The 26,455-nt window shown below is 47.1% G+C and overlaps 1 protein-coding gene across 1 annotated transcript in view; it reads left to right on the top strand.

Annotated features, from left to right (window-relative positions):
• Nucleotides 1–26,455, top strand: part of ACSBG2 (acyl-CoA synthetase bubblegum family member 2) — a 69,825-nt gene that overhangs the window by 28,468 nt on the left and 14,902 nt on the right. Inside the window, exons 2-7 of the mRNA XM_067734055.1 lie at nt 8,629–8,729; nt 10,281–10,510; nt 14,226–14,314; nt 15,079–15,199; nt 17,471–17,557; nt 22,590–22,739. Coding sequence (XP_067590156.1) covers nt 8,629–8,729; nt 10,281–10,510; nt 14,226–14,314; nt 15,079–15,199; nt 17,471–17,557; nt 22,590–22,739 — 778 coding nt within the window. The remainder of the gene's footprint in view (nt 1–8,628; nt 8,730–10,280; nt 10,511–14,225; nt 14,315–15,078; nt 15,200–17,470; nt 17,558–22,589; nt 22,740–26,455) is intronic.

Genomic DNA, 26,455 nt, shown 5'->3' with positions numbered 1-26,455 from the left:
AATACGTCAATGTAGCATCCAGGCATATTTCGGTAGAAGCCGGATTCACCATAGACACACATTTTGGCCTTGGGATACTCTCAGTATCTTTTTCTACTGCTTTTTTTTTTTTGCGGTACGCGGGCCTCTCACTGTTGTGGCCTCTCCCGTTGCGGAGCACAGGCTCCGGACACGCAGGCTCAGCGGCCATGGCTCACGGGCCCAGCCGCTCCGCGGCATGTGGGATCCTCCCGGACCGGGGCACAAACCCGTGTCCCCTGCATCGGCAGGCAGACTCTCAACCACCGCGCCACCAGGGAAGCCCCTCTACTGCATCTTTTAACTTGTTGCTGCTGGTGTGCAAGAAAGTTACTGGTTTTTGAATATTGATCTTCTATCTAATCACCTTACAGAGCTGTTTTTATTTCTAACAGCTTTTCAGTTGACTGAACAGTCTAGGTAGTCGATCACATTGTTTGCAAAATGGCGATGCTGTCTGTTTCCAATCTTTATTCCTCTCACTTCCTTTTCTTATCTTATTGCATTGGCTAAGTGCCTCCAGAACAATGCTGACTAGTAGCAGTGACAGCTGATCTTAGTCTTATTTCTGACTTCATGGAAACTCTTCCAATACTTCTGCTGCCATTGTTAAGTATAATATTTATAGCTCTGGCAGGTAGCCTTTACCAAGAAATGGAGAGTCTTCCATTGCTTATCGGCTAAGGGACTGTCATTTAAAAATGGATATTTCATGAAATTCTCTCTTGAGGAGATGATATAGTTTCTCACACTTGTCCCTTAAATTCAGTGAGAATTTGAATGTTGAATAACTTTTGCATTGCTATAATAAACCCTACATGGCTTTTTTAAATTGTGAAACACATCTTGCGTACAAACTGATGCACAAAACATTTTAACGTACAATTTAATGAATAGCAATAAATGTCTGTGTACCTACTTCACCTTACGAGACAGAATATTATTAGAAGATAGAATATTATTAGAAACTTAGAAGGCCTCTGTGTCCTTTTTCTCATTTTCCTCCCTCGCCTGAATGAGGTAACACTGTCCTGAACTGCCTGTAGAGCTTTTCCTTCTTGTTTTACCACCTAAGCGAGGACTAATTTATGTTGCCTGCCTGTGAACTTTATATTAATAAAATCATACTGCCACCTGCCTCTTTATCAGCATCAAGGCTGGGAGATGCACCCAAGTTTTTGTGTCTGTTCCTACATTTTCATCACTGCATAGCATTCCATAATGGAGGCATGCATTCTCCTGATGATGAATATTTGGGCTGTTTCCAGTTTGGGGTTCTTATGAACACGGCCACTGTGATCATCCTTGTCCATGTCTCCTGGGGCTGATGTGCAAGAGTTTCTCTTGGGTATATTTATAACTGGGAGTGAAGATGCCAAGTCAGGGATATGCATGTGTTCACTTTTAACCATTAACACCACAGTGCTTTCCCAATGGGACATGTCATCTTTAGTTCCCCTGGCAGTGGAGGAGGGCTCCCATTCTTCTTTCTCTCTAGCACTTGATGCATTTTTGTACATCTACTGGGGGTGAAATAACATCTCATTGTGGTTTTAATGTGCATTTCCCTGATTACCAAGGAACCTTAGCATCCTGTCCTGGGTTGATAGCCTGTTCATGTTTCCTGCTCCGTGAACTGTCTGTTCATGGTTTGCACCCATTTCCTATGGGGTTGTCTTTTTAAAACGAAAGAGGAAGTCTTTTCATGTTCTGTATATGAATTCTTTCTTGGGATATAAACAGCCAATGCTTCATCTTGGTCAGTGACTTATCTTCACTTACTGCTTCCTGATTTCTTGATAAACAGACATTCTCCATCTGGCCAAGATTCTTTTAATCTATAGCTTGATGTGACCTTAGCTTTGTGGAAGAATCATACTGCCTCCCCTTATTAGCTGCTCGTGAATGATGAGCTGGTTTCAGGTTCAAAGGGAAAGTATTACACTGTGACCACAGGCAAGCTCAGTTTGCCAGGCTCTCGTTTCCTCGTTTGTAAAACGGGGAACAATAACAGTAGCTGCCTCGAAGGGTTGTGAAGATGAAATGAGTCAGTACGTATAAAACTCTCAGAATCGTGCTTGCAGAAAGACCCACGTTACCTGGTTTTATTGCTTTTGTTGGTTTGTATTAACCAGAGTTTAACTGTCCCTGGTTCTACAGGGAGCCTCTCAGCCCAAGAACACAGGGAAATGCCTCTCTTCGTAAGGCTCCCTCTACTACTTCTGTGTATAGAAAAGACGCTGACTGTGCTTGCTATTTTCACGTTATAACTGCCTTGTCTAGTCCAGGGTTTCTCAGTGTCGGTGCTTTTGACATCTGGGGTCGAATCGTTCTTGGTTGTGGGGTGCTATCCTGGACATTGTGGGATGTTTAGCAGCAGCCCCAGCCTCTACCCGATAGATGCCAGTAGCACCCCCAACGTGTGACACCCGAAACTCTCCAGACACTGCCAAGGATCCTCTGCGGGGCAGGGCTGGGGGAAGCACAGAATTACCACTGATTGAGAACCACAGGTCTATTGAATCAATATATATACATATATATTCATTCAGCTAATATTGATTGAACCCCAGGTGCTGTACGAGGCGTTAGGGATATAATGATCAACAAGATAGTCGCATACACACACCCATACACACACAATTACAAAGCTAGATGGTGCAATATAGGGAAAGAGGGTGTAATGAGAGGGTGTAGGGTCCGGCCCAGCCTCGGATACAGGAGGTTTCCCTGAAGAACGGACTCATAAACAGAGGAAGCCATAGGTAAAGATTAGTGAGGACAGTGTTTGGAGCAGAATGAACAGCATGTGCAAAGGCCCTGAGGTGCAAAGGAGCTTGGAGTGTGTGTGTGTTGGGGGGGAGGGGTGCAGAGAAGGTTCCAGTAGCTGGAGCTGAGTAGATGAGGGCATGTGGAATGAGGGGGGGGGGGCGTCTCTGTATTTATCTCCATATGCCCCTTGCTGCCTGGAGGCCAGCCATGCTGCATATTACCTTCTGCACCGGGAACATGCTAAGCTGCTTCCCACCTCACAGCCTTTGCCCTCACGGTTCCCCCTGCCTGGAACACTCTCTGCAGTAGAACTCTGCGTTCTTCAGGTCTCAGCTCAGATGTCACCTCCTCCAAGAGGCCCTCCCTGACCACCCCAGCACTTTCTATCACAACGCCCTGTTCTATTGTCTCCATTCTGGTCATCATTAATCTGAATTTTTCTAAATTAATGGCAGACACACCTAACACAAAATTCACCATTTTAAAATGCACAATTCAGTGGCATTCAGTACTTCCACGATGAGGCACAAACACCACCACTATCGAGTTCCAAAATACTTTCAACACCCCAAAAGGAAACCATACTCTCATTAAGCAGCCACTCCCCACCCACCTCCCCCAGCTCCAGGCAACTATGAATCCACGCTCTGTCTCTGCGGATTTGCCTGTTCTGGACTCTTCCCATAAATGGACTCACACACTCTGTGTCTTTTGGTATCTGGCTTCTTTCTCTCAGCCTGACGTTATCGAGGCTCATCCTGTTACCGTCTGAATTGATCTCTGTTTGTTTCCTGGCTGTTTCTCCCAATTAGAATGTCCGTTCCAGGAGGGATTTCTGTCCATCTGGTTGCCCGGTGGCTAGAGTGCTGCCCGGCACACAGAAGGTGCTCGGGAAGCACCAGGGTCAGGAGAGTGGCTGACCCCTGGGATGGAGCCCCTCCCTTCCCCCTTGCTGGGTGTGCAGGATGGGTTCTTGGTGGTGGTGAAGCTGGAAGAGACCAGCACAGGCCTGCTGATGGCCACAGGCCCCTGGGGACTCTGTGATCTGAGACCTCTCTCTCGTCGTCCCATTCTCAGGGCGTCAGCGGTCAAATCTGGGGTCAGATTGCTGGCATTCTGCACTGGGTCCACCGAGGAGATAATGACCTCTTAGACCGGAGACGCAGAACTTTCCTCTTGAGTCACACACACGTACCCGTCTGCCTGCCCGGTCACCTTCTTTATTCGTTGTCCTGCATCTTGCTTTTGAAATTTAATGTTACGTCTTGGAGAACGTTCCATTTCAGGAACCATGAATCAACATTTCTGGTGTTTCTTAATTGAGGTGAGATTCACGTAACGTAAAATCAACCATTTTAAAGTAAACCGCTCGGTGGCATTAGGTACATTCACAATCTTGTGCAATCATCTTTTCTATTTAGTTCCAAAACATTTCCATCACCCCAAAAGGAGATTCTGTGCTCATTAAACAGTCACTCCCCAGCCGTCCGGCAACCACAAACCCACTCTCTGTCTCTATGTACATTTATATAAATGGAATCACATACTGTGGGTCCTTCTGTGTCTGGCTTCTCTCACTGAGCATCGTGTTCTCAAGGTCCATCTGCGTTGTAGCGAGTGTCGGGGCTTCACTCCTTTCGGGGGTCAAATAATGTTCCATTGTACGAATGGACCACATTTTGTTTAGCCATTCACACGTTGAGGGGTGTTCCGGCTGTTTCTACCTTTTGGCTACTGGGAACTGTGCTGCTGTGAACACGGCTGTGCGTTCCTGGTTCCTGGTGTTTTCTTACACAGTTCTAGAACATTCCACCATGTGGAGATTCCATAGTGCATACTACCAGTCCTTCATTGCTGGATATTTCCATTTCTTCCAGTCTTCTGCTGTCCAAACAGGGCTGCGGTGGCCATTCTTTGTATGTAGTTGAAAATTCTGTTAGGTGAATAATACTTTGGTGTTTCCAATTTACTTTGATTTTTTTTTCTCTTTGGCTGCGCTGCAGCCCGCGGGATCTTTGTTCCCCGACCAGGGATCAAACCGGTGCCCCCTGAACTGGAAGTGCAGAATCTTAACCACTGGACCGCCAGGGAAGTCTCAATTTACTTCAGTTTGCCCTCAAGTGGGAGTTCTATTCCCGATTTTAATTTTTTTTTTGTGGAAGCAGATACTTTCTGAAAGTCCTTTACGGTAGCCCCAAACAGCTTGTCATGGTGCTTGGCATGGGGTAGATCTTTTATTACATTAAAAAAATTTTTTATATTTTATCAAAAATTTCACATTGGGGTAGGGATATAGGATTTTGGTGTATAGTACATCTTTTCTACTTTGCCAAAGGAAAACTTTATTTATAGAACATTAATTGACTGGAGGAAATTCTTCTCTGTATGCTATCACCATGTAACACATTTGGAAAAGTGATGAAGACTTTTTAACAATCAACACATAATTGATATATTATGGACAAGACCTAAGTCTATATTGAAAATGGGAAGCTACTGCTCATATTATTTTCTCCTTATATTTTATCTCTAGCAACACCTGGAAGCCCAGTGAAATTAGCCACAACATATTTTTAAATTGTCCATCCTAAGCATAGTACAGGTTTTTCACATATCAGAGAATTTATTTTTGGTGTAGAGTTCTATGAATTTTCAATCACGCACAAACAGAGCTGGCAGTGTCGTGAACCACAATGTACCCACTACTTGGCTACAATAATTGTCAACGTGAAGTTAACCTTGTTCATCTCCACGCGACCACGCCCCCCGCCTGCTGGTTTTAAAGCCAACCCCAGACAGCACGCTATTATTCCAGGTTGGGAACACCTTAGCGACAGGGATTCTCTTCTGTAACTGAGTCCCAGAGCCGTTGTTATCACACTTTCAAAAGCTACCATCCTCTCTTCGTGTCACCTGAGATCCAGGCAGCGTTCAAATCCTCGATTGCCTCACGAGCATCTTGTTTGCGCTGGGATCCAGCCAGCAACCACACAGCGCATGCGGGTGATGGGCCCCACCTTGACTGGGGTCCCTCTGGCTCACGCGAGGGAGCCCAGGTTCGAAAGCGGTTGGTTTGGGACTGATTCTGAAGGCTGAACTGATAGGATTTGCTGGTGGACCAGATGTGGGGGGGAGGGGGAGGGGGGAGGAAGAGAGGGGGAGGTGGGAAGGGAGGAAGGAAGGGAGGGAGGGAAGGAAAGGAAGGTGGGGAGGGAAGGGTGAATCCAGGGTGACCCTCAGGTTCTGGACAGATCCAGTCGCTCCATCCGGACCTTGGACCTCCTTCTAGTTTCTTCGTTTGCCGCATGCTTTGGGCACGTCTTCACGTGCATGTTTATAGCTTCGTCTAAATCGGCTGTGCTTTGCTCCCCGGATTAGTCTCCTTTGTGTGTATAAGCTCCGCGGAGACTCAAGTTCATCTTCTGAGGCGCCTTTTTCTAGCTACCTGTTTTCACTGAAATACAAAGCCGGTATCTGCTAGTAGAGAACCCTGTGTAGGTCACGGGGCTCCATTCCCCCTGGTTCTGATAGAAATATTTGGAGTTGGTAAAACATTAACCGCAAATCTAGAATTTATAACAACGGCTTGATTCTTATACGGAACACACTGTGGATCACAAACAAAATAATAGTTTTCCTCGTGGAAACCACTGAAACATCACTCGCAACCAGTGTCGACCAGCTAGTTTGCTCTCCAAGGGGACAGCTGAGGATGTCCGGAGATACCTTTTGATTGGAACAGATTCATGTATTGGACTTGTGAGTTTAATTACATGCTTGGGGGGGTGGGGTTGATTAAGGAAACATGTGTGGCCAGTGTTGAATTGTCTGGGAATTTTAAAAAATATTTATTTATTTGGCTGCGCTGGGTCTTAGCTGCTTGTGGCATGCGGGATCTTCATTGCGGCATGCGAACTCTTAGCTGGCGGCATGCATGTGGGATCTTAGCTTCCCGACCATGGATCGAACCTGGGCCCCCTGCATTAGGAGCGCGGAGTCTTAGCCACTGGACCACCAGGGAAGTCCCTGTTTGGGAAATTTTGATTCAATTCACGAGCTCATTAAACAACATTTTTTAAGGTATTTATGTAATTGTCTGCTAGGGCTGCCATAACAAAACACTGCAGAATGGGTGCCTGAGTAGAAACTTATTTTCGCTCAGTTGCAGGGGCTGGAAGTTCAAGATCAAGGTGTCAGCAGGACTGGTTTCTGGTGAGGGATCTCTTCCAGACGGCCGCCTCCTTGCTGTGTCCTCATGTGGTAGAGAGAAAAAAAGAGGGCTGGTTTTCTCTTCTTAGAAGGACATCAACCCTGTTGGATTAGGGCTCCACCCTTGACTACCTCCCTCAAGTCTCCATCTCCAAATACAATCACATTAGGGGGGTTGGGGCCTCAACATACAAATTTTGGGGAACACAATTCAGTCCATGAGAATAACTATTAATTCATGTTATGTAGATGTTTAGAAAAATGTTGTTTAATAGATTTAAGGATTAACACACTGAAAGTCAAACAAGCTTAAGGAGTGGTGCTTGCCCCTCATCATACACAAAAGGCTTCAAACAGTAGTGTCTATCAGTTCCTGAGTGTGAAAGGACCCTGGGCAGCCAGGAATCTGCAGTCCTCTAGCAATGGATTCATGGCCATGTGACCTTAAGCTTGATTACTAATACAACATCCTCTAAAGGGGCTGCATCAACTTTTACCACAGTATTTGAGAGCCCCTGTTATCCCACATCCTCAAGAATATAAGGTCTTTTTCAACCTTTTTGGTCTTACTTCATCTGATAGCTGAAAATTGCATTGTATTTTCTATTGTGTTTCTCTCTGGACTGAGATAGAGCATGTTTTCCTGCTTTTAAAAGTCATTTAAAAATGTGTTTTCAGAGAATTGTCTGTTCAAGCCTCTGTCCCATTTCTCATTGGGTTATTGATCTTTTTCTTATTGATTCTTTGGCGTTCTTTACATATTAAGGAAATCAGGGCTCTGTTGATTAGATGTGTTGCCTATATTTTTTTTTTCAGTTTGTTGCTGATCTTTTGATTCTGTTCATGGTATTCTCTGCTATGTGAAAAATTTAAAACTTTTTATGTAACAAGATTTACTCTGTTTTTTCCTTTATGCCCTTTGGGTTTTCACGTTGTACTATCTTTTTAAAAAAATATTTATTTATTTATTTTTGGCTGTGTTGGGTCTTCGTTGCTGAGCGCGGGCTTTCTCTAGTTGTGGTGAGTGGGGCCTACTCTTCGTTGTGGTGCATGGGCTTCTCATTGCGGTGGCTTCTCTTGTTGCAGAGCATGGGCTCTAGGCACACAGACTCAGTAGTTGTGGCTTGTGGGCTCTAGAGCGCAGGCTTAGTAGTTACGGCACACAGGCTTAGTTTCTCCGCAGCATGTGAGATCTTCCTGGACCAGGGCTTGAACCCGTGTCCCCTGCATTGGCAGGTGGATTCTTAACCACTGTGCCACCAGGGAAGTCCCTCATGTTGTACTATCTTTAAGGCAACCAACCAGATCAGAACTCTCTTGTGTGAGTTGCTTTCCTTCAGGAGACCTCAAAATGTTTTCTCACCCAAAGGATCACGTGTGGACTTGGCCCCTATATTCTAACTGTTTAAGCCACTCTTCTGGAAACTCAAAGACTGAACACCCTTTGGACTTTACAACTGCTCTATGATCTGGCATACAGGCCACTCTCCTCTCCTCCTAGGCCCAGGACAGGCATGACTAATCAACCCCAGGGTTCTGGGAAGACATGACTAAGAAGACATGGGAGTTGGCTTCAGACCTGCAGCCCCTTTGCCGGGCCTGCTAAGTTCCCTGCTTTGTGCCTTGCAGCACTGTGAAGAATGGTCTCTGTGGACCTGGAAGGGCTGAAACATCAATGACTCGAGAAGAGAAGGCCAAGGACCTTAAGGCAGGCATGAGTCAAGAACGAGGTATGCTGTGTGAGAGAGAAGGGTGCACTGAGTCAGCCATGGCTTTTTATAAAGGGGTCTGGGCCGGGAGAGTCAGGCACAGTTTCTCCCTGCCCCAGCTGCTGGCCTTGGCGGAGGTGCCCGAACCTGGGAGGCCAAGTCTCTATATGTGATGGGGAGCAGAGGCGGCACAGGCAAGTGGTTGACAGCTGGGCCCCGTCGTTCAGAGCAGAGCTCTGCTAGCCGGTGACAACGGGCGAGTCACTTGCTCTTTCGAAGCCTTGTGTGTATTGTTGGTACTGGGGGCGGGGCAGGGGGGCATTGATAATAGCACCTCCTTATTAGGATGGTGAGCCTGTGTGGGTAAAGCACATAAATATATAATATATATAATATTGTACGTTACATATTACATATATATTATATATAGTGCAGATGTAACTGTGTGTGTATATATATGTGGCAGATGTAATATGTAATTGTTTATATAGTACAGATGTAATAATATTTAGACTGAGAATATAACTATATAGTACAGATGTAATTATATACATATATAGTGTAGATGTAATTATACATACGGTACAGATATAATTATATACGGTGCAGATGTAATAATAATGTAATGCAGATATGTGTATATATATATATATCATTTGTAAATAATGTGGAATTCTAGGTAATGATTCAAATACTAAAGGCTGACTCACACCAAATGATTAAAATGTTTTTAAAAAGAGTGAAATAATGCCATTTGCAGCTCCATGGATGGCCCTAGAGATTATCATACTAAGAGAAGTCAGAAAGAGAAAGACAAATACCATACGATATCACTTGTATGTAGAATTTCAAATATGGCACAGATGAACCTATCTACAAAACAGAAAGACTCACAGACATAGAGAACAGGCTTGTGGTTGCCAAGGGGAAGGGGGGTAGGGAAGGGAAGGATTGGGAGTTTGGGATTAGCAGATGCAAACTATTATATATAGAACAGATAAACAACAAGGTCCTACTGTGTAGCACAGGGAACTGTATTCAATATCCTGTGATAAACCACAATGGAAAAGAATATATATATGCATAACTGAGTCACTTTGCTGTACAGCAGAAATTAACACGTTGTAATAAATCAACTATACCTCAATAAAATGTTTTAAAATGATTCAAATGTTGAAGGGTGAAATGGATGGACAGCTGCAGTTTACTTTGAAATGTATCAAAAAGTAAGATGGAGGAATGGATGGATAAACAGAGGGATGGCTGGATGGAGATGTGATAAAGCAAACACAGCAAAATGCTAGAAGTTGTAGAATTTGGTGGTGGGTAGAGGTCATTAGCTACACAATCCAATTTTTTTGTATGCTTGAAAATTTTCGTAATAAACTGTTGAGAGGGTAAGGAAGAAATAAATGAAAGAGGAAGCTTGAGTAGACCAGCACTGACCATGTGACTTCACTCAAGGTGTGGGATTAATTCAGGTTCAAAAAGACAGCCCCCCCCCCCCGCAACTCCTGAGTTATTAAATGAATAAAAAAAAGTCTGCCACCCAACCCTGGTGACTATTTGCAGTTACTCCTGGGCTGTGGACCATTCACCGAGATGGAGAAGTCCTTATGAGGCTTTCAAAACACGGGCCAGGCCATGAGACCCCCATGACCATCCCTGAATTTTTTCGGGAGTCAGTCAACCGATTTGGGACTTATCCAGCCCTCGCATCAAAGAAGAATGGAAAGTGGGAAGTTCTGAATTACAACCAGTACTACGAGGCTTGTCGGAAAGCTGCAAGAGCCTTACTCAAGGTAAATGAGTCATTCATTCATTCCTTCATTCGTTCATCATGCATTAAATCATTCCTTTTATGTATACATACATATGGGACAAAATGCACAAGGCACCCCAAGATACAAGGTTAACTGGTGAAAAATTCCCTTCCAATCTTTGTCCCCTCTCTTATGGAGGTAGCCATCATTTTCAGCTCTTTCTATGCTATTCTGCGGAATAAATTATGTGTACATGTTATATAATTCTATAGAAGTACATTTTTACACACATGGTAGCATACTCAAGAGTCTACAACCTGCTTTTTTTTCTGTTAGCACAGTATATGTGTGTTTTAGTTAGCTACTGCTGCATAACAAATTACCCCAAAACTTAGTAACTCAAAATGACAGAGCAGGCTTCCCTGGTGGTGCAGTGGTTGAGAGTCCGCCTGCCGATGCAGGGGACACGGGTTCGTGCCCCGGTCCGGGAAGATCCCACATGCTGCGGAGCGGCTGGGCCCGTGAGCCATGGCCGCTGAGCCTGCGCGTCCGGAGCCTGTGCTCCGCAACGGGGGAGGCCACAACAGTGAGAGGCCTGCGTACCACAAAAAAAAAGAAAAAAAAATGACAGAGCTTTATTATCTCTTGGTTTCTGTGGGTCAGGAATCCAGGAGTGATTTAGTTGGATGTTGCTGGTTCAGGATCTCTCATGAGGCTGTAGTCAAGCTGTCAGCCTGGGCTGCATCATCTGTACATGGCTTCTGTACATGGCTGGCTCTTGGCAGGAGGCCTCAGTTCCTTGCTCCATGGCCTTCTCTGTAGGGTTGCTTGAGTGTCCTCACAATATGGCAGCCAGCTTCCCCCCAAATGAGTGATCCAAAAGAGAGAATGAACCAGATGGGAACCGTGATATCTTTTATAACCTGATCTCAGCGATGACATACTATCACTTCTTTCACAAGGTTAAGCAGACCTTGATACGATATGGGAAGGGATTATAGTAGAACACAAATACCAGGAGATGAAACTCATCCTGGAGGCTGGTTGCTGCATTCTGAGATCCTTCCATATTGATTTACTTATTTTTTTTAAAATCCATATTCAACAACTGCAAATACGTATGTAACAGTATTGACTTAATCAGCCCCCTACGGGTGGGCATTTAAGTTGCTTCCAGCCTTTGCTACGATACGTGGTACCATACTGAACCTTCTTTGTACAGTGAATTCCTACAAAGCCAATGCCCTTTAAGCCCACTCACAATGTATGAGAGAATCTGTTTACCTATGGTATTGTCAACATCATATTATCAAAACTGTTCATCTGGGCCTATTTGATAGGCATGTTAGGCAGAATTCTAAGGTGACTCCACTGAGATTCCCAACCTCTGGTGTACTTGTGCTGTATAATCTTCTCCCTGTGACTGTGGGCTATGATGGGATTTCCCTCCTGAGATGGCCAAGGTGAAGGGATTTCACAGATGTCATTAAGGTCTCTAATCTGTTGACTTTGAGTTCATGAGGAAGGGCAGGTGCTCTGGGTGGGCCTGACTTAATGGGGTGAACCATTAAGAGAGATTCTCCTGCTGTCCTGGGAGCAAACTGCCATGTTTGGAGAGGGCCATGTAGCAGGGGATGGCATACAGACTCTAGGAGTTGAGAGCGGTCCTCAGCTGGCAGGTAGCAAGAGAAGAGGATCTCAATCATTCAACCACAAGGAAATGAATTCTGCAAACAACCTCCAAGTGCGGGGCCTCCAAGCTTCGGGGGAGGTCATGGTCCCCACCGATCCCTTGACTGCAGCTTTGGGGGATCCTAGGCAGAGAACCCAGCCGCGCCACCCCCCAGACTCCTGACCTGTGGAAACTGGGATAAATGTGTGCTCTTTTAAGCTGCTACATCTGTGATGATGGGTTACGCAGCCATAGATAATGAACGTAACAGACATCTCGTACTGTAAAAGGGCACCTCCCGATGGTTCTGATTTACAGGAAATCCGATCACATTCTGACCTAGACCCAAGCTCCTCTCTCCCCTCCTCTGATGCCCATGTGTCTTCATCTAGAGACTGTGAGAGGTCGGAATTAGGAACCACCTGCTTGGGCTGGATTTCTTCTTGGCTGCCCTTACCCCCACGCCATAGTGCTGTAGCTAGTTCACCCTTCCTGAAAGATGGTCCTCTTTCCCTCTGCCCTTAGTTCTGGACTTCAAGGACCCCTGCTCTCCTAGATCTCAGGGATCCAATCAGAAAGAAGTCAGTTTATCTACACATTGATGGAGACAGTGTCCACAGTGAAGACAGCCTTCCTGCCACTAAGCACAAACATGTTGCATCACGTTCTGAAGCATCAGCAGGCAGATCTTCCAAATGCTTAGGTTTTCCCCGGGGACAGAGGGTCACTGCCAGCCTTGCCCAGGTGACTAAAACAGCCAACAAAATTGGAGTTTCCAGGACAAAAGGGGGGGCGACCACCAAGCATGATCACTTTCACGTCCAGGTCTCCTGATTCATCCTCAACCACGTTCAGATCAGGGCTATGCCTTCAAAAGTGCAATTTATTACCACTATAGGGTATCACTCTTTGAGTACTGTTATGATTAAAACTAAAAATGAATTCATTAGGATGGCTAATTAAGAAAAAAAAAAACAGACAATAACAAGTGTTGGTGAGGATGTGGAGAAACTGGAGCCCTCAGTCACTGTCAGCGGGAATGTAAAATGGTCCAGCCACCCTGGAAGACAGTCTGGCGGTTCCTCACAAAATTAAACTTAGAATCACCATATATGATCCTGCAATTCCACTTCTGGGTACAGACCCAAAAGAATTGAAAGCAGGGACTCGCACAGATATTTGGACACCCACGTTCACAGCAGCATTGCTCACAACGGCCAAAAGGTGGAAGCGACCCAAGTGCCCATCAATGGATGAATAACCAAATTGTGATCCGTCCATACGATGGAACGTTAACCTTCAAATGGAGTGAGATGCTGACACCTGTCACAACACGGATGAACTAGGGGACGTTAAAAGAAGCCGGACACAAAAGGACAAATATATGATTCCACTTATAAAAGGTCCCTAGAGGAGTCAAATCCATAGGGACAGAAAGTAGATGGTGAAGGCCAGGGGCTGGGGGAGGGGGTGGGGAGTCAGTGTTTCATGGGGACAGAGTTTCCGTTTGGGAAGGTGAGAAAGTTCTGGAGATGATGGTGGGAATGGTTGCACAACAATGTGAATGTGCTTAATGCCACTGAGCTGTGCACTTAAAGTTGGTTAATGGTTAAAAAATAAAATACATAGGGGACTTCCCTGGTGGCACAGTGGTTTAAGACTCCACACTCCCAAGGCAGGGGATCCAGGTTCGATACCTGGTCAGGGAACTAGATCCCACATGCATGCCGCAACTAAGAGTTTGCATGCCACAACTGAGGAGCCAGCGAGCCATAACTAAGGAGCCTGCCTGCCACAACTAAGACCTGGTGCAACCAAATAAAAATAAATAAATATAGAAAAAAATACATAAAAATTAGAATAAATAAAGGGGGTATTACAGAGAGGGAGGTAAACCGGCCTCCCAAGAGTCACACACAAAAAAATCACACTCCGGATTTTTATCTCAACACGGGCTGTCCCCCTTGTGACTCCGTGGGCTCTGGGGTCTGCTTTCACCTGCCAGTGAGCAGATCCCATCCGGAAGCAAACCACCTCTGTTGCTTCTGTTTTCTGTTTGTCTGTCTGGTTTTGCCTTCCCAGCTGGGCTTGGAGCCTTTCCACTCAGTCGGCATCCTTGGGTTTAACTCAGTCGAGTGGTTCCTTGCGGCTCTTGGCGCCATCTTCGCGAGGTAAGACCTCAGGCCCGGGTCCCTGTGGCTGTTGGGTGGTGCTACTCCGGGACTGGCAGCCCCAGGCTGGTTCCCACGGAGATGTGAATGGGGGTTGCAGAAGCAGCCGCAGGCGAGCCGGCGAGATAGACACACACATCCCCGTCCAACAGGGGACTAGTATCTCAAATACACAAGGGACTTCTACAACTCAGGAATAAAAACACAAAAAGAGGGACTTCCCTGGCAGTCCAGTGGTTAAGGCTCTGCACTTCCACTGCAGGGGGCACAGGTTCGATCCCTGTTCGGGGAACTAAGATCCCACATAAGACTTGCACAGAAACATCACTAAGGGAAGTAGCAAATAGGCACTTGGAAAGATCCGTGATGTCATCAGCCAGCAGGGAGATACAAAGGGAACCCACAGCAGAATGGTTCAAAGCAAGAACGAAAGGTTGCGAATGAAGGGAACGGGTGGAGGGGTGGGGGGGTCCAAACCCCGCCTCTTATTTGCTGTGGGACCCTGAACAAGTGACTTCCCTGCCCTGAGCCCCAGTTTCCTCATCTGTAAAATGGGGTACTGTGAGGGTTCCAGGTCATAATGACATCCCGGGAGCCCATCCTCTCTCATCATCACTGTCCAGCTGTGGAGGGAGGGAAGCTGGTGCTGAGGCTGCAAACTCAGACCTTCCCTGCAGACCCTCCCCCTCCCCCCACCTTCCAGGATGTTTGTTCTCGACTTAAGGTGTGTGGGGCACACTGGTGCATGTGTTTTCTTTTCCCAGGGGCTTCTGTGTTGGTATTTATGCCACCAACTCTGCGGAAGCCTGTCAACATATCATTGCTCACGCCAAAGTGAACATCCTGCTGGTGGAAAATGACCTACAGCTGCAGAAAATCCTTTCGGTAAACCCCTCCGCCCCCCATTGCTGCCTGCCAGTCACTGGAGGAAGGAGGGGGTTGTGTATGTGTGGAGTGGATGTGCGTGGAGTGGATGAGTTTAATTTCCAATGCGTATTCATTTCCTACTCAGCCTCTGTTTTTAAAAATGTGTTTGTGTGTTATTTTATATACCTTTCACTGCTTACCAGTTTTCTTTTAGAAACAGTTATTTTGAACCTTGTCATCCTTGCTATGTTCACCTCTTATAATTGTCCTCCTTTCGGGAATGCTTTTGTCTTTCTTTTCTGTTTCTTTCATAAGTCCGACCACTTCCTGTTTCACTACTTTCTGATGTCTGGCTCTCCCCTCAGGGCTTGTATGTTTGCTTTGTGTTCTTCCTTCCCAGCTGCGTTTACCCCATTACGCCCTAGGTTTTACGTTGGAAGGTTAGGGGGCAATTTTCCTTTGCTTTGCAGTGACTTTTTGCGCACAGTGAAATCTGACCCTCTCTTATTCCTTTTTTTTTTTTTTACCCCCCCTTGTGTTATCTTTGTAATGTTGCAAGAAACGTTTCCGATGACTTGTGTTTGAATGAGCTGCAGTTGCCTGAACCAGCTTTGGGCAGAAGGATCCTGAGGGGAGGGGAGTCCTTGGGAGGGGTGAGCCTCGATGGCCAGATTCACGGCTCACCCCAAGAGCCACTGCACCGCGTAGCTTGTGGGATCTTAGTTCCCCAACCAGGGATGGAACCCGGGACCCCAGCAGTGGAAGCGCAGAGTTCTAACCACTGGACCACCAAGGAATTCCTGCGACTGTTTCTTTAACACCATATTTCATCTTTCCTGCGTTACTTTTTGACATTTCTCGAGTGGAGATGTCTCGCCATGGGTGGCATCCTCTGAACGCCGTGGGCCATGTGTTTCCCCACATTTTAACTTTCTGAAATCAGGGCAGATTTGCCAGCCTCAATGGAATCCAGCCAGACTCGGGGAAACAGGATATTTTGTGCCACCAGGCCTCCTTCGACACCTAATTCCTGAGCTGGTTCAGTGAGGACAGACGTCCACTTTCTGAAATTGCTTTCTGAAAGCATGCTTCTTTGGTCCCTGGTACTCATGTCATGCCCTGTCTGTCCTGTTCGCAGCAGAACACACTGTGGGGTGGGTGACGGGTGGGGCCCTTCTCCTTCTTGCCGTGAATACCGGTTTCCGATTTGGGTTTTTCCAGCGTTAGAAGAGGTCACGTGCCCCATCCTTTCCCCTGCAGCCACCTCATTGCTATGGCTTCTTGTCCTCGTTCTGGTATATTCAACCTCACATGCATGAATTATTTCCATCTCTTAGTTTCATCAAAGATGCAGTTTGTGGGAGATTTCTTGTTCTGGTTCCTCTGCATGGAAGATTCAAAGCCAGGCTTCTGATACTCTCCTCCCAAACTGGACGTTCAGCTCCACTTGGAAATCTTTGATTCTGGGGGACGGTCACGGCTCATAACCCTCCAGTGCTTCCCTTCTTCCTTTAGAATAAACTGCAAACTCCTGCTCTCACCTCCAAGGCATGGCCTACCTGGCCCTTCCACCGCTTCCTGAATCCTCCCCCGGCCTTCTCCCTTCCATCCCCATTCCAGCCAGTCTGGACTTTTTATATCCCTCCAACATCCCAGCTACTACCTGCTTCAGGCTTTTTGGATGTCTGTTTCTTCTCTCTCTGGAAAACTCTTGTCCAGCTGTTACAAGCACTTCTGGCATCTTTTCTCTCCAGGTCATGCCAGAGACTTGGTTGTAAGGAGCGTACTGGATGTTGGAAATGACTTCTTCACTGGATTGGCTAGAAATGTCATACAGGCACACTCCTTCCTTTGCACAAACAGGGGGGGCAAGAATCCCACAGGCCTGGGTACCTGAACCTTACAGGTCTAGGTTCAGGAAGAGAGTTCTGAACCCCCGCCAGTTCCAGCCACCTTCATGGAGGATTTCTGTAGCCCTGCTCCAACCAGAAGGTTAGCTGGATCTTGGCCGTGGAACATAAGGTGCCAGGAGACAAAGGGCCGGGAGGGCCTCCTTCGACTCACCAACCCAAACCACAGCTCTGTACAGCAGAATTCAGGAGGCTTTGCCCTCAACCCTCTGTGATGGTTGCAGTCTACTGATACCGACCTGTCAGTCAAGACAAAGAGCAAAAGTTTTCCTGCATGGGCAGGGGGAGGGAAAGAGGCTGAGGTCTCTGAGGGAGAGAGCTTAGAATGCGCTCTTCCAGGGCCCCGTTACCATGAGGTCCGTACACAACTGTTTTTCAGATTCCAAAGACCAAGATGGAGACCCTAAAAGCAATCGTTCAGTACAGGCTGCCAGTGAAGGAGAGCAAATGTAACAACCTGTACTCTGTAAGTGTGAGAGGGGGCACTGAGCAAAGGGGAGGGCACAGTCTTGAAAGGGAAGGAGGGCACTCCCAAAGTAAGTGGGTGGTGAGCAAGGGAGAGGTTGAGGCCAAACCAGGGAAGTGGGCAGGGGCTCACAAAGGAAGTGGGCGGTGAGAAAGGGAGAGGGCGGGGCCTCACCAGGAAAGTGGGCGGGAACTCTCAAAGGAAGTGGGTGGTGAGGAAAGGGGAGGGCGGGGCCAAACCAGGGAAGTGGGCAGGAACTCTCAAAGGAAGTGGGTGGTGAGCAAGGGAGAGGGAGGGGCCTCACAAGGGAAGTGGGCGGGGACTCTCAAGGGAAGTGGGTGGTGAGCGAGGGAGAGGAAGGGGCCTCACAAGGGAAGGGGGTGAGGCTTTTGAGATAATTTTTTTCTGGCATGAAGGTTCTGATTTACCAGAAGGTGTCTGTTCTGGTTATTTATTGCTGTGTAACAAATCGCCCCAAAAATTGGTGGCATAAGACAATACCAATCATTTTATTATTAGTTGCTTTTCAGACCATTAGGGTAACTGAAAAAATACTGCATCACTGAAAATTAGATGTGCTGGAACTCACAACATTAAGTTTAAATATTTAATTTGTATTCAAATCAGAACTTATTATAAATTTACATTCCTGGTTTTCATAGATGCAAAGTCATCAACATTTTTATTAAAACCATTAGCCAGTTTCAATATATACAAATAGGGACATAGGGGTGCACATTTCTGCAATGGCTCGGACCAACAGCACTGCTGGAGCCTTTTTTTGGGGTTTTTTTTTTTTGTTTTTTGTTTTTTTTTTTTTGCGGTACGCGGGCCTCTCACTGTTGTGGCCTCTCCCGTTGCGGAGCGCAGGCTCCGGACGCGCAGGCTCAGCGGCCATGGCTCACGGGCCCAGCCGCTCCGCGGCACGTGGGATCCTCCCAGACCGGGGCACGAACCCGTGTCCCCTGCATCGGCAGGCGGACTCTCAACCACTGCGCCACCAGGGAAGCCCTGGAGCCTTTTTTAAACTTTTGATGTTTCATTCATAATGAATTTGCTCTGCTTTGATAGTGACTTTTAAATTATTGCATTAAAGTACTATATATCTTGATTACAAGCTTTTTCTTTTTTTTCCGCATCCGCTAAAATTTTGCACTCAAGGAGAAGCCCCTGGTCCTCACTCTGGTCCCAACCCTACAGCTGGGGCTCCCCCAGCACATTTCCCTGTCTCTCTGTGGTGTCTCCATATGCTGCCTCCGGCATGATGACTTCAGGACCTCTGGACTTATTGGTGGCTCAGATCTCCAGAGAGAATGTTTTGAGGGAGAGAAATATCCAGGTGGAAGCTGTCCTGCCTTTAACGACCTATTCTTGGAAGTAACACACTGTCCAGCAAGGCCAAGCTGCATGAGGGCCCAGACTTCAGCTCTTACTGAGGGAGGGGCGGGGCCCCTGAAGAGTGGGTGACACCGTAAATGTTGTCGCAGTCATTTTTTGGCAAATTCACTCTGCCTCAGGGTCTTCTAGAGTCAGAAAATGCTTGGGTGCAAGCAACAGAAACCCACTTAAGCCAAAGGAGGGGGTTTGGGTTTTGCTTTTTTTTGTTTGTTTGGTTTTTAAATTTATTTATTTATTGATTTATTTTTGGCTGTGTTGGGTCTTCGTTTCTGTGCGAGGGCTTTCTCCAGTTGCGGCGAGCGGGGGCTACTCTTCATTGTGGTGCGCGCGGGCCTCTCACTGTCACGGCCTCTCTTGTTGCGGAGCACAGGCTCCGGACGTGCAGGCTCAGCGGCCATGGCTCACGGGCCCAGTTGCTTCGCGGCATGTGGGATCCTCCCAGACCAGGGCTCGAACCCGTGTCCCCTGCATTGGCAGGCAGATTCTCAACCACTGCGCCACCAGGGAAGCCCTGGGTTTTGTTTTTAAGGATACAATGAGTTAACTCACAGAAGTCAGGGCAGGAGGTCTGTGAGGGGCCAGGAGGAGCTGCTGTTAGGCCAGCAAACCCATGTCCCAAATCAGAAGTCCTAAAATGTCATGGAGTTTATTTGGTTTGCCCTCCACGCAAACGGGAGGAAAGATGTCAATGATCCTTTCTGGCCAAAACACTCACCAGCTCGTGCACCTTTCAGAAAACATTTAAATGTTAAGACCAGGACAATGCCTAATTAAGTAAGACAACCAATCAGAATTACAGACCTTTCAGAGGTTAAAAATGACCAACGCAGAAACAATATCTTAAGCCTGGATAAGTTAAATCAACTCATTTGTTAGAAACAGTATTTACAGCAGGGTTTCTCAGCCTTGTTGGACATTTGGGGTGGATAATTCTTCATCGTGGGGGCCATCCTGTGCATTGTAAGATGTTGAGCGACATCCCTGGCCTCCACCTACTAGATGCCAATAGCACCCTCCCAGTTGAAACAATCAAAACTATCCTCAGACACTGCCTAAGTCCCCTCGGGGGCAAAATCACCCCTGGTTAAGGACAATGATTTATAGGGAAGAGTTCTGTGACACAGATTAGTATCTACTTCTCTGCAAGGGTGAGTAGGACCTACCGTTTTTAGGTTCAGTTTAGGAAGACATTCATTACAACTGAGAGAAAAAGAAAGCACCTGGGAAATCAGAAGGTGAAATTCGGGGGCAGGGGGATGGCAGAATAAGACAATTAACTGGGTAGGTTACGATGCCTGGGATGGGACTCGGGACCAATTCCAGATTGCCGAGAGAGGACTGGATTGGACAGAACTGGGTCTGGGGTCTACCTAATCCAAACACTTGTGGCCATGGGAGAATGAGGTCTTCACCAGCAATTAGGGGAGCATCCTTTGCGGGGGAGGGCTTGAGGCATCTCTCAGAGAAAGGACAGGGTCCTGCAAAAGGCTTCTGTGTGCTGCTCCTCTCACCATCACCCTACCCTGTTAGAGATGGTCTGGGTAAAGGTTCTTCCCTTGCAGATGGGGCCAGCATTGCCCTGGCAGGCTACAGGCAATACTGGCCATTTCTGGAGGAACTGGAGTGTCCTCTGTCTTGCAGACAGGACATTACCCTCAACCAGGGCCTCACTAGGGGCTCAGAGGTAGAATTTTTGCAGGTCCCAGGTGAAATTTGGTTCACACAGCCCAACAGTTCCTTCTGAGGCACCAAATTCTAAGCTAATTAAGAGCACAGGCTCTGGAGTCAGACAGTCTTGGGTTAGAATGATAGCTCCTCTGTCTACCTGCTGTGTGACCCTGGGCAGGTAACTTACCACCTCTGAGCCTCAGCTCCTTCATCTGCCATAGGGAGATGATGTGTCTCTTATCAGTAAGGATGTCTTTGGTTGCAAGTGACAAAAGCCTAACACCAAATGGCTTAAGCATAAAAGACCATTTATTGGCTCATAGCCGCAACCTAGGGTGTGGATTTCAGGCACGGCTGGAACCAGGGGCTCAAATAATGTGACCGAGACTCCATTTTGCTCTCTTCATATCTTGGCTCCATGCCAGCCTTGATTCCCCCTAGTCCTGAGATGGTCCAGCAGCTCCTATGGCTACATCTTATTCACATTCAGATGACGCATTCATGTCCCAGCACTTCCAGCAAAAGCCCCGACCTTCACTGTGATCGGACCACCTGAGGTCACATGCCCAGACCCAGTCTAACCACTAGGGCCCAGGCAGATGGGACCTTCTAGCTTAAACCAATCACAGTGGCCCTCAGCCACATCAATCTGGTAACTAATAAGTTTGAGGTGCTGAGTGGCATCTGGGAGGGCACAGCACAAATAATATTGAACTCTGCTGTTCTGAGCATTTTACATATATTAACCCATTTACTGCTTAAAACAACCCAAGCAGTTGGGTCTTGATGTCATTCCCATTTTACCTATGAGGAAACCGAGGCACCGGTGCTTGAGTAGCCTGCCTGGGAAGTGGAGGAGAAGAAGCAAACGTCTTAGGGCTTTTGTAAGACGTGCCTTTCCTCCTGCTGGGAATCATGCTTCGGGAGAAGCTGGTGGGGCAAGATCTGACTGGGGAAGGGAACTCCTAGGTGCTGAGGACCCCACTCACACACCCTGAGTCCCCACCCTCCATTTCTTTTGTTTGTTTGTTTCTTGGAGTAGAGTTGCTTTACAGTGTTGTGTTAGTTTCTGCTGTACGGTGAAATGTATCAGCTCTACGTATACATAGATCCCCTCTTCTCTGGATTTCCTTCCCATTTAGGTCACCACAGAGCACTGAGTAGAGTTCCCTGTGCTATACAGCAGGTTCTCATTGGTTATCTGTTTTATACATAGTAGTGTATATATGTCAATCCCAATCTTCCAGTTCATCCCACCCTCCCATTTCCCCCCTTGGCGTCCATACGTTTGTTCTCTACACTGTCTCTATTTTGGCTTTGCAAATAGGTTCATCTGCATCATTTTTCAAGATTTCACACATATGTGTTAATATATGATATTTGTTTTTCTCTGACTCATTTCACTCTGTGTGACAGTCTCTAGGGCCATTCACAACTCTACAAATGACCCAATTTCGTTCCTTTTTATGGCTGAGTAATATTCCGTTGTATATATGTACCACATCTTCTTTATCTATTCCTCTGTTCGTGGACATTTAGGTTGCTTCCATGTCCTGGCTAGTGTAAATAGTGCTGCAGTGAACACTGGAGTGTGTGTGTCTTTCTGAATTATGGTTTTCTCAGGGTATATGCCTAGTATTGGGATTGCTGGGTCATATGGTAGTTCTATTTGTAGTTTTTTAAGGAACCTCCATACTGTTCTCCATAGTGGCTGTATCAATTTACATTCCCACCAACAGTGCAAGAGGGTTCCCTTTTCTCCACACCCTCTCCAGCATTTATTGTTTGTAGACTTTTTAATGATGGCCATTCTGACAGGTGTGAGGTGATACCTCATTGTAGTTTTGATTTGCATTTCTCCAATGATTAGTGAAGCTGAGCATCTTTTCATGTGCCTCTTGGCCATCTTTTGTGTCTTCTTTGGAGGAATGTCTATTTAGGTCTTGCTTGTCTTTTCTTTCCGCAGTGGGATGACTTCATGGAGCTTGGCAACAGCATCCCCGAGTCCCAGCTGGACCAGATCATAAAGAGCCAGAAGGCCAATCAGTGTGCTGTGATCATCTACACTTCTGGGACCGTAGGCTATCCCAAGGGGGTGATGCTTAGCCATGACAACGTAAGTGCTGTCTCTGCTGACAGGGACGAAATTTGCAGCATCCAGGGTCCCGTCACTCCGGGGCAGTGGTCTTCAGGCTAGTTTTGTTCTTGACCCACAGGGGCACAGTGGCGTTTAGGGGCCCAGCACATGGGGGGATCCTTGATCTGTGGGTCATAGAGAGTTATGCAAATGCTTCCAAGGCTGGGGGCAGCATAGTGCGGGGGTTGAGATCAGGGATTCTGGGGCAGACCTGGCTCTGTGATCTTGGGCAGGGCATCTGACACCTCCAAGCCTCAGTTTCCTCATCTGTAAAATGGGTGCAATGGAACAGTCCCTGCCTCATGGGTTGTTTGAGCTCAGAACCGTGTTTGATAAAATAAATACATAAAAGGGCAGTATACACATTGTGTTTCAGAGGTAAAGCAGAAGCTGTTTTAGTTACTTGAGGAAGGCCGTGTGCTTGGGGAAAACTTACTCATGTGTGGGTGGAGTCCAAATCTGATGGTTATTTAGGTCACTGTTAGGAAAGAATAAGGAGAATACATGCTAAAAGATCCTGTTTATGGGGGACATCCCTGGCAGACCAGTGGTTAGGACTCCGTGCTTCCACTGCTGAGGGCCCGGGTTCAATCCCTAGAAAACGCAAACTTATCTACAGGGACCGAAAGCAGATCAGTGGCTGCCTGGGGAGGGCAAGAGAGAGGCATTACAAAGGCGATGGAAATGTCCACCATCTCGATGGTGGTGATGGCTGGCTTCACGGGTGCAGACATAGTCCGTATGTGCCAAATTGTACACTTCAAATGCGGTTCCCTGTATGTCAATTACAGCTCGATAAAGTTGTTGGGTTTTTTTCCCCATAAATTTATTTATTTATTTTTGACTGTGTTGGGTCTTTGTTGCTGCATGCAGGCTTTCTTTAGCTGCATCGAGCGGGGGCTACTCTTCATTGTGGTGCGTGGGCTTCTCATTGCGGTGGCTTCTCTTGTTGCGTAGCAAGGGTTCTAGGCACGCAGGCTTCAGTAGTTGTGGCATGCGGGCTCAGTAGCTGTGGCTCTCGGGCTCTAGAGCGCAGGCTCATTAGTCGTGGCACACTGGCTTAGTTGCTCTGCGGCATGTGGGATCTTCCCGGACCAGGGCTCAAACCCGTGTCCCCTGCATCGGCAGGCGGATTCTTAACCACTGCGCCACCAGGGAAGCCCTGGTGTTTTTTAAAACAAGAAAGACAGTGATAGTTCATTTCTGTTGCATACTTACTATGGGGCCAGAGGCCATCCCGAGAATTTTACACTTTGTAAATCCTCACAGCGATTCTATGATTCTATCTGTTCTATCAGGTGGACGCTGTTTCTACAGATGAGAAAACTGAAACCCAGAGAGATTAAGCTGCTGGGCGCAGGTCACACAGCAAGCAGCATGGCAGCGCCAGGAGTTGAAACCCAGGCAGGCAGGCGCCACAATCCACATTTTCAACTACACTGTAGGTCTATGGGGCTAAGGTGTAAAAATGTCCAAAGATGCAGTCGTTACAAATATGTGAAAGCTGGTTGAAGAACAGCACACAGAGCACAACGCAATTTTGTTAAAAACTGAAAAATGGCGGCGAGTGACGTACATGTGTGTAAGTTTTAAAAGCAGGAAAGTGTCTGGCAGGACGTGCACCCAACACGCTCCGCTCTGTGAGTCAGAAAGACTGCTAGTTTTTTTTGTTGTTTTTTTTTTGCGATACGCGGGCCTCTCACTGTTGCAGCCTCTCCCACTGCGGAGCACAGGCTCCGGACGCGCAGGCTCAGCGGCCATGGCTCACGGGCCCAGCCGCTCTGCGGCATGTGGGATCTTCCCGGACTGGGGCATGAACCCGCGTCCCCAGCATCAGCAGGCGGACTCCCAACCACTGCGCCCCCAGGGAAGCCCCAAGACTGCTAGTTTTCAAATGAAGCGTTTCTACTTTATAAGGGCTTTCCCCACCCGCCCAGCTTAACAGCTGGCAGCACACACTGGCCTTTGTACTGGCTGTTCCCTCTACAAGGAATACTATTTCCCAGAGACCCACATGACTTGCTCCTTCACCTCCTCCGGGTCCCTGCTCAAATGTTATCGCCTCTGTGAAGCCCTCCCTGACTTCCACGTTTAAAACAGCAAAGAAAAATAAACCATCCCATTAGCCCCCAAGCCCCATTTGGCTACTGTTTTGTCTTACACTGCCATATTATACAGTCACGTGTTTATCACGAACAACAGCTCCTTGAGGGCAGGGGCTATCTGTCTGGTTCATTGCTGTGTCTCCAGTGCTTGGTGTACAGGAGGATTCAATCCATTTTGTGGACTGAATGAATGGAGCCTGATGAGGCGCCCACCCAACCCTGGCCAGCGTCCACGCTCCCAGTGGCTTCATGTCTAGTGAGATCATGTCCTCACAGAGGGCAGACAAAAGCCGAGCCCCTGGAGCAAGTCTGCCTGGATCTGCATCCTGGCTCCCCCACTTGCTAACTATGGGACCTGAGAAGATTTCCTTAACTTCTCTGGGCTTCAGTTTGCCCATCTGTAAAATGGAGACAAGAATGGTTGCTACCTCTCAGAGTTGCTATGAAGGTTAAATTATTTCCTATACTGTGTCAGTTAGCTACTGCCGTGTAACAAACCGTTCTAGAACTTAGCAACTTAAAACACCAAGAGTGTGTTATTTCTGGGTCTGGAATTTGGGAAGGGCTTGGCAAAGTGTCTTTTCTGCCCTACAGAGTGTCAGCTGGGGTCACTCAGCTGTATTCAGCTGGTGCCCAGGCTGGGCTGGCAGGTCCAAGCAGGGCTTCACTCACGTGTTTCATGGGGCTTGCACTTCCTCAAAGCATGGGGGCATCGAGGCCGTCGAACTTCTCAACGTGGCGCTGGCTCCTCCGAGGGCAAGCATGCCCTGATACAAAGGCAGAAGCTGCAGTCTATTAGGACTCAATGTCAGAAGTTTACACGGTGCTCCACTCTGTGGGTCAAAACCAGTCACTAGACCAGCCCTGTGAAGGGAAAGGAAAACAGACTTCAGCTCTGAATGGCAGGGGTGGCAGAGAATTTGCAGCTGTCTTTAACCTACCACACAGACATAAAATGCTCAGAGCAAAGCCTTGCACATTGGGATTAAAAAATAATCCCTGTCGACTATTATTTTTTAAATCATCATCATCTTTACAGCAGGAAGTCAAAGCTAGTCCCATGTTCTCAACATATGTCAACAGCTCAAAGCTTCTCCCGTTTATAGGATACTATGCCATGCTGAGATAAACACACTAACCCCTAACAGAAACCCCACAAGGTAAGATGTGTCATTAATCCCTTTCAGAGATTGGGAAACTGAGGCTCAGAGAGGGGAAATGACTTGCATAAGGTCAGAGAGCATAGAAAGGTCTGAGCCAGGATCTGAACCCAGGAGTGTCTAAACCACTGTAAATCACGGTCTACACACACCTAGCCCCTTTTCTCAACAAATGGGCACTGGGTTCCTTGGGTCACTGTGGGTGACAGTGCTTATGGGTACAGACGGAAAAGCCCTCCATCCTGAGGCCCAGAGAAAGAAGAGGGACAAATCTTGAGGGCTTACTACAGGGCGAGTGCTTTGCATATTTCATTACACTTAAATGTAACTTTTCTTTCCCCATTCATTCATTCATTCAACAAAAATTTACTGGGCACCTACTATGTGCCGGGAAAACCGCTTTGAGTAAAACAGACCCAATGGTGGCGCT

The sequence above is a fragment of the Pseudorca crassidens genome, chromosome 3 (assembly GCF_039906515.1).
Source record: "Pseudorca crassidens isolate mPseCra1 chromosome 3, mPseCra1.hap1, whole genome shotgun sequence".
NCBI lineage: Eukaryota > Metazoa > Chordata > Mammalia > Artiodactyla > Delphinidae > Pseudorca > Pseudorca crassidens.
This window is presented reverse-complemented; position numbering and strand designations above follow the sequence as displayed.